The sequence below is a fragment of the Danio aesculapii genome, chromosome 16 (genome assembly GCF_903798145.1).
Source record: "Danio aesculapii chromosome 16, fDanAes4.1, whole genome shotgun sequence".
Lineage (NCBI taxonomy): Eukaryota > Metazoa > Chordata > Actinopteri > Cypriniformes > Danionidae > Danio > Danio aesculapii.
In genome coordinates this window covers 9,868,693-9,880,068 of record NC_079450.1, presented here as the reverse complement: position 1 = coordinate 9,880,068, position 11,376 = coordinate 9,868,693, and the positions used below count along the sequence as shown (strand labels likewise).

At 38.0% G+C, this 11,376-nt stretch overlaps 1 protein-coding gene across 1 annotated transcript; it reads right to left on the bottom strand.

Annotated features, from left to right (window-relative positions):
• Positions 1–672: 672 nt before the first annotated feature.
• mex3a (mex-3 RNA binding family member A) lies at positions 673–6,632 on the bottom strand. Its single transcript, XM_056476289.1, has 2 exons — positions 6,140–6,632; positions 673–2,788 (listed from the first exon to the last, which is right to left on the bottom strand). The coding sequence occupies exons 1-2, from the start codon at positions 6,549–6,551 to the stop codon at positions 1,698–1,700; spliced, it is 1,503 nt and encodes a 500-aa protein (XP_056332264.1). The 5' UTR covers positions 6,552–6,632; the 3' UTR covers positions 673–1,697.
• Positions 6,633–11,376: the final 4,744 nt, after the last annotated feature.

Genomic DNA, 11,376 nt, shown 5'->3' with positions numbered 1-11,376 from the left:
AATGCATGGGGTCTATCTAGTCAGCCTTCACTCTCTACCCAGCTTCTTTCTGAAATAAAATCTCCTCTAAGATTTTTTTTTTTCCACCCCGATGGCAGGACAAAAGAGGCCCCTTTTCTTCCCATTGGGAATAGCAGAACGGGAGCGAGCGATCAACAGGAGGGGCCCCAGCTGCACCTAGTTTAGCCCCCTGCGCCGCATCTCCTCCGTCCTCATTCACGCCACTGTACGCCACCCCTCCTCACTCCTACAGCAGTTGCTTTGCACCTGGACTCTGATGTATGGCTAATTATCAGCTCCTCCTAGGGCAGGCCATGTTGGGGCGCTCCAGGGATTGTACCACCACTGCGACAAAACAATATACTCGCTGGGAGGAGCTCCGGAGCTCGCTAGTCATTACAGCATATGCACAGAGCCGTTGGTAGAATTGGAGCACAAGTCCCCCCTCTGACATTCTGACCCTCAAAAGAGAGAGAGAGAGGAAAAAAAACTTAATGGAAAGTACGATAAGCAACACCTGCCTCAGTGCTGACGCTTTGCAACTCAAATGCAGGGCACTTCAGGAGCGGGTGATTTACATTGTACTGTAGCTCGGAGTCTTGCTTGCTTTTGTCTATTTGGTCTATTCAGGATCAGATTACAGACCCCCTCCCCTCAACCACCCCCTTTTATCGCCCCCTCCTCATGCCTTATGCTCGTAATCGATGTTTTGCAAAATAAAGGAGTGGAAATTAAAAATTATAAACGTGAATAGTGCAGAATTAAGAATTAAAAAATCTGGGAAAGACCTCTTGAACGTCAGAACGCTGGATGAATTCCAAGTTTAGTTTTTTTGTTGAGCTGACCAATCAGTTGGCTGTTTTTTTTATCGGGTTGTATCATATAAGACCTCTTTATACATCATATAATAGGCTCACTGGTGCAGAAACAAACAAAAATATATATATAAAAAAAGAGAATCTCCCTGTTTTACTCGTCAATTACCCGTTCGAATATTGATCAGCAAAGCAGATACTACATCGGTAATTGTGTTGTTTAGAATATGATCCAAATCTAAAGCCACACCGACATCTGGTTGTATATATCAGCCCCATATCTATACCATCTATTTCGCATAGACTTTTTTTTTGACAATCACTTCACATCAGTTTTAAGGTGCAAAGATTTAAGATTCTAGTTTGCCATTTAAAAAAAGAATACTCGCTCATTTGCAGAAGATGCTGGGATGTAAAACTATACTCCAATCTTAGGAAATAAACTTGTATTGGTATTTTTCATATAGTAATAATAACAACATACTTCCCCAGCAAAGGAAAAGTGTCAAATGTTCACATTATTTCTCCTGTCACTGTCCACACACAGCATGTGGAAAAAAACAGCACCAGTAAAAAATTAAATAAAAGGAAAAACGAAAACAAACATGCTAAGAACTACGTTCTTTCCATTTTAAAAAAACCTTTATAAAATATATATGTATATATGTGTACATATAAAAGAAAAATCTGAAAATACTTCTTCCTCTTTTTTTTTGTAAAGCAAGCAGTGTGTTCTAAAATATCTGCTTGTTTTGGTTTTGTGTTTTCTGAAAAATAAAAAAGTGAATACTGACCAAATAAAAAAAAAGGTAAACTGATTCTACAGAGTAAAAACAAAGCACAGGAAACAAAACGAGACAAAAAAAGAAAAGAAATGACTCTTTAAGAGAATATTCGAATAGCCTGTGTGACCAGGGTGTGGCAAACAGGGCACTCTGGATGGTTTAGCTCACAAATTCGGATGGCACACTCCATGCAGAAGAGGTTATGACCACACGGGACCAAAGCAGCCGTCACCTTGCTCTCGAAACAGGTCATGCAGTCCCGAGACATGGCAGGCGGAGAATCCGGCACAGGGAGACGTCCGGTGAATGCCCCGGTGGCAGCGGTGGGCTCACTGTGGGCACGCCGAGCCTGGGCGTGAGGAGACCCAACAGCGTTGGAGTTGCCGGTTCCGCATGGTTCGGGCAAACCCGGTGACAGTCTGGTCAGAGGAAGAGGCAGGCCTCCAAAGCTTTTGGAGCGCTGCTGGGCATAGTAAGCCACCTGTTTGGGATAGTCGGGATCGCCCCAGCTTTGAGTGCCCTCAGAGCCGAAGTAGGAGGACGGCTTGTCCCCGCTGCTTCCATGGTTGCTAAAGTCACCTTTACTGTAAATCCCTCCTCCACCGCTACTTCCGACCACGCTGTCTGAGAAATTCTGGCGGTAGCTGCTGGCAAGCGGCTTCCGCGGGGCCCCCTGTAGCCCCCACACCTGCTGCAGGCGGCTCTCCAGACCCCCGTTGCCACTTTCAGGCCCCAAGCAGTCATTCTCATTGTTGTGATCGTGCAGGCCACCTGTGCGGAAGGCGATGTGCGCCTCGATTTCTTCCCGAGCCCGTTCTGCGTTCCCAGGGGAGCCTGTGATCTCAAAGACAGGGTCACGGTCGCGGCTGGGAGTGACGATGTAAGTGCACGTTTGCTGCTGGATGCGTTTTATAGTCGAGCCTTTGGGTCCGACCACCAAACCCACAACCCGGTAAGGAACCCGCACCTGTATGGTGGTCTGGCCAGGTAGAGGTGCAGGAGGTGAGCCGCTGAACTTGTTCCTAGAGGCCCGCAGCATGGAGAAGTGCTCCGCAGCCGAGATGATTTCACGTCTGGCCAGGGCCACGTCCTCTTTGCGGCCGGTGATGAGGAAGACTGGTTCTTCGCCTCTGACGGGGGTCTTGATGTAGGTGTTTGTCTTTGCACGCAAAGCTTTGATTTTGCAACCTGTTGGGCGGAGAAGGAGCATTATAGTAGTAGAAGTACTAATATCTGATAGATAGTATTAATGTTGCTTGTTTGCTTTAGGGTCAAAAGGTCAGCCCTGCTCAGAATCTGTTCATTCACAAAGTTCTGCACGTTCTTCATCTCCCGAGTGGAGTTTCTTTAGATGTTTTGGATCATTTCTTCTAAAGAAATGTGTAGTATTTAAAGATAGTTCACCCAAAAATAATTTCCTCATTGTTTATTCTCCCACATGTGGTTTTAAACTTTTATGTGTTTCTGTCTTCAACACAAAAGTAGATATTTTGAAGAATGCTTGGACCCGTCAACTTCCATTGTAGGAAATAAAATTACTATTGAAATCAGTGGATCCCAGCAACAAGCATTTTTCAAAATATCTTCCTTTGTGTTCGACAGAAGAATCTCCAATAGAGTGAATGGTGAGTAAATGATGACAATTTTCATTTTTTGGGCTGAACTATTCCTTTAACACTAATTCTTATGCTCAAAATGACAATGTTTTATTTTATCATGCTTGAATATAAGAATTAGGGCTGGGCGATTTGGCCTAAAATCAAAATCTCGATTAATTGAACATTTTAACACAATTACGAGTAATGAACGATAATTTTATTTAAATTTAATTTTTCTGCTCTGATAGTCACTGACAAGTTTTATATGCTGTCAAAAGGCATCTCAGGCGCAGCTAACAATCCTCGTCAATGTAGTGCAAAGTAAGACTCAAGAATGAGCCCATCGTCCTACTTGACCAGAGATCAGATGTGGCTGCAGAAGTAGAAATTAGCCTTTAAAAGAGCGGGGTCATGTGACATGTAGGGAAAGTAATTGTAAAAATAGTCCTGGAAAAATTAGATCAATAGGTTCTGAATGTCGATTTCGATCACTTTTCGATTAATCGCCCAGTCCTAATAAGACTATTGTGAGTCTGGGCCTGCCCATACATGCTTTTATAGTACTATAAATATGAATGTGCCAAGATACAAATCATTAATGATAAAATAAACATCACCTTGCCATTTTTGTGCGCAATTTACTAAAATATAATTTAGTATCTTGACTTTTTTTGATAAGGATACATAGCAACATGTTTAATTTGACAACATCTGCTGGACTTCATTCATAAACTAGACTGATACAGTTTCAATTTACTAGAACTTCAATGTTAAGCTGCTTTGACTCAATCTACATTGCGCTATAGAAATAAACTTGAATTAAATTCAATAAACAAAATACTATCTGCGTTAATTGTTCAATCTGTCTCAAATGTTCGTAAAACTGTTGACTGAATAGTGTGCATTGAAATACCTTCCGCTCGTGTTTTATGAATGAGGCTCAAAGTGAATTTGGAAATTGCTGTTCACTCTTCTCCATTGTGGGTACAAATCGATTAAAACAATGGCTGTTTTTTTAATGCTGCATTACACCTTCTTGCTAATATATTATTATTCATAAACAGAAAGAAACGAGTCTGCTTTTAAAATGTTTAGCATAATAAATCCCATTTAGCGTATTAAAAAATATCCAGTCTGTGCTGACGTGTCCTATTAGGATGCAGTAAAAGTAAACAATAACAGTGATTGTAATAGATTTTAAATGCAATGTTGTCTGCATGACGTCTTCTCAACAAGAGTAGTGCCATGTGCTAACTTACAGTTACAAGTACGTAAATATCTCAGCTATTCAGTCGCATCTACAGACTCGAGTTGATTTGAGGACAAAGCGAGCTAAATCCTTCATAAAGTTAATGTGGAAATATGAAATCACCAAGGTGTGGTGCTCCACATCATCTGCCTCGTGTTCAGCAGCAGAGTATTTATTAGCACCTCAGTGGTGTCTTATCAAAAGCAGGGTGGCTCTCTCCGCCCAGGGGCCTGTTCAGTGGATAGATTTCTGCACACTGGTTTCATGCCTCATTGTGTACAGCAGAAGCTAAAAAAATAACCTGGATGGACCGTCTAGCACTGACAGCGGGGAGCACAGATTCCCTCCCGCCGCTGAACCGTCCCTCTCGCCGCAGGAGCACATCTCCTAACAGGCATGGCAGACACTGCAGGTGAACAAAGCATGAGACCTTACAGCTCAGATTCTCAACTAATGATGATAGCAGGCGTACATAAGTGCTGCTTTTTTGTGCCATCACTCTTGAGTGTTGTTATCAGGCGCCTACCTATTCATAGAAAAAAATGCAATTAAATTAAGTTAATAAAGGACAAACAAATGTCCAGTTATCCAACACAGGATGTGGCCGTGCTATCAGTAACTAATGAGGTAAAGACCCCATTTCAAATCCTCTTAATCAGCAATTTCCAGACCACGCGCTCACAGCATCCTAAGTTGGATTCAAGCAGAGGCGCGCAGGCCACTTTTCAACTCAACAAAGTCCTCATATGCAGGGAAGAGACTTGCTGGGACGTTTATTAGAGTGTATTTCATCTAGGTGAGATATTGGACTCTTAATGAACGCTTGATGGAAGCTTCCTGACCCCCTGCTTTGAGTGCAGGGCTGTTGTGCTGGTAGACGGGGCGTGACTCTTGCACAGTCTTTATAGTCTGTCTCTCCTGGACCAAATGCAAAGCACAGCTTTCCAGGACACTGCATATTAAGTGACTTTTCAGAGTCAACAACATGCGCTTGCTTAACTTATTCCAAGCGTTCAGACATGTAACTTTTGTGTCAAGTCATGTTAATATTGCTTTTCCCATTTTCCACCACACGAGCCTTGCCCTCAAAACACTCAAGGACTTTCACTTCTTTGTCTCACAGCGCTGAGCACTTTCAGGTGCAGCTCACGAGACCCACTTTTACGTGCTTCCCCCTCAACCGATGTTATGACGGAGTAAAAGTTGCCCGACAAGTCCTCTTTGTCTGAGGGAGCCTGACAAAAACAACGTGGTGTTGCTGCATATGAAAGCCCCCAGGAACCACAGAGGCGCGCGAACCAGCGAATGACACAATGTATCCAGTCAACAAAGACCGTTGACTGTTACATTGTATCCAGCGAGCGCACACGCGTTCCATTTTCTGTTTCAAAAAAACAGAATTACGCGCGCTCAGACGACAAAGAGAAAGCAGCATGCTGACATTGAAGGCGTGGATGTGGAATAATGCCTTTGTTCTCGTACCCGCTCGTAACTTTGCCTAACGCTAAGAGGAAACGCACATGCACATGCCATCTGCGAGCTGAAATAGTGTGTGCTAAAACGGACACGTTAAAAAACATCACCACCACTCCCTTTTTCTTTGTCAAGACAGCTCCACACTTAGTTTGAGCCGCGCGCGCGCCCTGGAGAACGAGTTCGAAAGCATGTGAAAGTGCGCATTGTTGTATTTACCTTGTCTCCCCACTATTTCGGCCACATGTTCGGAGCTTGGCACGGGGACGCACTCCGTTATGTTGCAGCCCCGTCCTTTGGTTTCGGTCGGCGAGCTCTCGTACAGGGCGCACAACTTATTCTTCCCTTGTAACATCCCCGACTCGGCTTGGATGTGGTTGTGGTGGTTATTATTACTCCTGTCTTGAACTCCTCCACCACCACCACCTCCACCCGCAGGAGCCCCGTCCTCGCCCTCTCCAAGACCCAGCAGCGACAGTTGGCCCAGCGCAACTCTAAGGGCACGGGAATCGTCCTCCTCCTCCTCGGGCGGCACTAGGAGACCTTCGCTGCCGAAGCCGGAGCCGGCTAAATCTCCGCCGTAGCCCCCATTTTTCTCCATGATCCCTGCTAGAACCAGCAAGCTAGGCATGGCTAACAAAAGAGTGTGAGACAAAGACACTGGTAAGAGACTGGAGAAACAGCACCCTCGCCGCCACCCCGCCCCCTCCTGGTCCTCGTCCCCCGTTTGCGCTAGTCCCTCCCTTAGACCAGCCCCCTCTCCGGTTCCGAAGCGCGCAAGGCGAACGGGACACAAGGATGTCTGCGCCGAGCGGGGCCGGGCCTACCGGTGCTCCGCCCCGTCTGGTTCGCTCAGGCCCCGCCTATGGCAAGCCGCCGCTGCGTCTATTCCTTTAAAAACATCTACGTTTGTGTCACTTGTCCTGAGATTTGAGCGATTCATTCACTATTTTGTTTGATGCTGTTTTATATTTTATGATACATAGATAATAACAAAATACTTTTAATAAGTTTGATATTTTTATAAGTTTAATATATTTAACAAATAAAAACACTTACAATAAATGCATAATAATATAGTTATAACATAGCTATTTTTCCTTAGTATTAATATTTAAAGTTATTTATAGAAGCAAGATTCAATCAATTATATTTCTGTTAACAAAAGGTGATTTGTATTTTGTACATTACATTTAATTATACGAACAGTACTATTTAAATTGTGTGTTTTTTTTCGTAGAATTTTTTGTAACAATGTTGTAATAACATTTAAATTTTTCAAAATGTTAATATTATTTAGTAATTGTTAATATTAATATTGTTTATTTATATAGTATTTTATTAATATTATATTAGCAAAAAGCCAAATGCAGATCTTGTTTATATAACGTGATGTGCAATAACATACTGATTAATTAATATGTGACTATATATATATATATATATATATATATATATATATATATATATATATATATATATATATATATATATATATAACATTTTACTAGATATTTTACTAGATATTTTTCAAGACACTTCTATACAGCTTAAAGTGACATTTAATGGCTTAACTAGGTTAATTAGGTTAACAAGGCAGGATAGGGTAATTAGGCAAGTTATTGTATAACGAGGGTTTGTTCTGCTGACTATCGAAAAAATATAGCCTTTTTCCAGAGTAAAAAATATTATCAGAAATACTATGAAAATTTCCTTGCTCTGTTGAATACCATTTGAAAAATATATAAAAAAGAAAAAAAATTCAAAGGGGGTTTATTAATTCTGATTTCAACTGTATGTATATATATATATATATATATATATATATATATATATATATATATATATATATTATTCCAGTGAGAAAAATGCATCACTACAACTGTAACTTTCTGAACAACCATGTTTTACTGTTAGATGAAACATACACTACCTGATAAAAATCTTCTCACCTATCCAAGTTTTAGGAACAACAAATAATAACTTGACTTCTAGTTGATCATTTTGGTATCAGAAGTGGCTTATATGAAAGGCAAAGGCCTCTAGATTACGCTTATTTGACCAAAATAAAATATGATCATGTTATGATTTTTAATGATTTAATTAGGACAGTAAGGTCTGACTGTGCTTAGACTAAAGTCTTGTCATTTAACAGAAATAACGTACAGAATATAAAGTCATGGTGCAGTGGAAAAAAGTTAATATTGTGTTTGACTCCCATGAGCTTGGAGGACTGCATCCATACATCTCTGCAATGACTCAAATCACTTATTAATAAAGTCATCTGGAATGACAAAGAAAGCATTTTTGAAGGACTCCCAGAGTTCATCAAGATTCTTTGAATTCATCTTCAATGCCTCCTCCCTCACCTTACTCCAGACATGCTCAATAGTGTTCATGTCTGATGACTGGGCTGGCCAATCCTGGAGCATCTTGACCTTCTTAGCTTTCGAGAACTTTGATGTGGAGGCTGAAGTATGAGGAGCGCTATCCTGCTGAAGATTTTGCCCTCTCCTGTGGTTTGTAATGTAATGGGCAGCACAAATGTCTTGATACCTCAGGCTGTTGATGTTGCCATCCACTCTGCAGATCTCTCACACACCCCCACTGAATGTAACCCCAAACCATGACTTTTCCATCACCAAACTTGACTAATTTCTTTGAGAATCTTGGGTTCAAGTAGGTCTTCTGCAGTATTTGTGATGATTGGGATACAGTTTAAGAGAGGATTCATCAAAAAATCGACCTTCTGCCACTTTTCCAAATGATCAACTAGAAGTCAAGTTATTATTTATTGCTCATAAAACTGGAATCGATGACAAGACTTTTGCCAGGCAGTGCATAAGGCATTCTAACAGTGTAAACAAACCAAAATAAATAAACATCACCACCAACCTGCTCCACTGATATAGTTTTATCAACCAAAAAAATATCAAGAATAACCAGCAAAACAAAAACACTTGAAAAAGTCGAGTTACTTCTTTGCTGTATTATTACGGCTTGCTTGCATGATTGCATGAAAATTGTTACAGATTCTTGCACAAAAAAAACAGCATGTCCTCTTCTCTTTTTTCCAGAGATGCACTTTGACATGTACTACACTAACCGATGTGGTGAAAACTGTTTTAGAGTGTGTGATAATGACAGACATAGACAAATATATGTGTATTACATCACTCATTTATTGCATTTATATGTTTGTACAGTATATATTTATAATGCATATCAATGCATATGCAAAAACATATTAAATGCACATAACAACCAGTGGAGGAATGCTTTATTTTTGTACTATGTTAGAGATATTTTTTAAAACAGTGTTAAAATGTACTAGGCATTTTGATTCTGTCTATTGGGAAGAATAGTGATCTTAAAGGTAAATTAATAAAGTTGATCATCATCATCATCAATATTATTATTATTTTTATTGTTATTTAGTTTGATTTGAAACTGTAAAATAGCTTAAATGTTCAAACAGCTTGCCATGTCTTTGCCTCCCTAAGACAGAGTCACCATCCGTCCATCCATCTATCCATCCATCCACCCATCCATCCCGTTTGCATTTCAGACTTCTTTGTAGCAACCCACACCGTCCTGTCCTAATGCATAACCCAAAGCATCTATTTCCATCCAGTAAAATACCAGTCAACAGCATCACAGCTCATTGTCTCGTGCAGTGAGAAGAGGCGTGCCGGAATAATCGCACATGTGCGCCTGCAAACAACACCATCATCCAGCTGCCTTTCTCCACACTCTCAACAACAGCGCTTCTGTTGTGATTCCCGATCATAACAAGAGCGAGAAATGCGCTGCGTTCATCACTGCTGTTTCACACAGAGGAAGGGAAACATCTGTGCCCAATATCTGGCCACAGTGAAAGAGTTAATGTGACAGAATTTGGGGGTTCCGCCCACCGTGTTTGCCGTTGGTTGCAGCGGGTCACTGAGTTGTTGTTGACGGAGAGGAAGAGCAGCGCGTGCGGGCGATCAGGAGGAGACACGCGGGGAGTTTCAGACAGACGATGCGGGATCTGCACTGAAGAGAGGGAGAGAGAGGGAGTGTGTGTGTGTGTGTGTGTGTGTGTGTGTGTGTGTGTGTGTGTGTGTGTGAGAGAGAGAGAGAGAGAGAGAGAGAGAGAGCACGTGTCTAGCAACATCGCAGGCAAACCTTGAACAAAGAGCGTTCGTGTTTCCACCTCAGACGCCGCTGATCCTCATGATGCCACGCCTGGCGGCAAAGATGAATCTCCAACAACAACAACACCACCATCAGCAACAGCAGCAGCAATAATAATAATAATAGTAAAAATAATAATAATAATAATAATAATAATAATAATAATAATAATAACAACAATCCTATAAAACTATAATAATAATAATAATAATAATAATAATAATAATAATAATAATAATAATAACAACAATGCTATAAAACTATAACAATAATAATAATAATAATAACAACAATGCTATAAAACTATAATAATAATAATAATAATAATAATAATAATAATAATGATAATGATAATAATAACAACAACAATGCTATAGAACTATAATAATAATAATAATAATAATAATAATAACAATAATAATGTTATAAAACTATAATAATAATGATAATATTAATGTTATAAAACTATAATAATAATATAATAATAATAATAATAATGTTAAAAAAACTATAATAATAATATTGTTATAAAACTATAATAATAATAATAATAATAATAATAATAATAATAATAATGTTATAAAACTATAATAATAATATAATAATAATAATAAAATGTTATAAAACTATAATAATAATAATATAATAATAATAATAATAAAATGTTATAAAACTATAACAATAATAATAATAATAATAATAATAATAATAATAATAATAATGTTATAAAACTATAATAATAATAATAATAATATAATAATAATAATGTTATAAAACTATAATAATAATAATAATAATAATAATAATGTTATAAAACTATAATAATAATATAATAATAATAATAATAATGTTATAAAACTATAATAATAATAATAATAATAATAACAATAATAATAATGTTATAAAATTATAATAATAATATAATAATAATAATAATGTTATAAAACTATAATAATATAATAATAATAATAATGTTATAAAACTATAATAATAATATAATAATAATAATAATAATAATAATGTTATAAAACTATAATAATAATAATAATAATAAAATAATAATAATGTTATAAAACTATAATAATAATATAATAATAATAATAATAATAATGTTATAAAACTATAATAATAATAATAATAATAATAATAATAATGTTATAAAACTATAATAATAATATAATAATAATAATAATAACAATAATAATAATAATAATGTTATAAAACTATAATAATAATAATAATAATAATAATATAATAATAATAATAATGTTATAAAACTA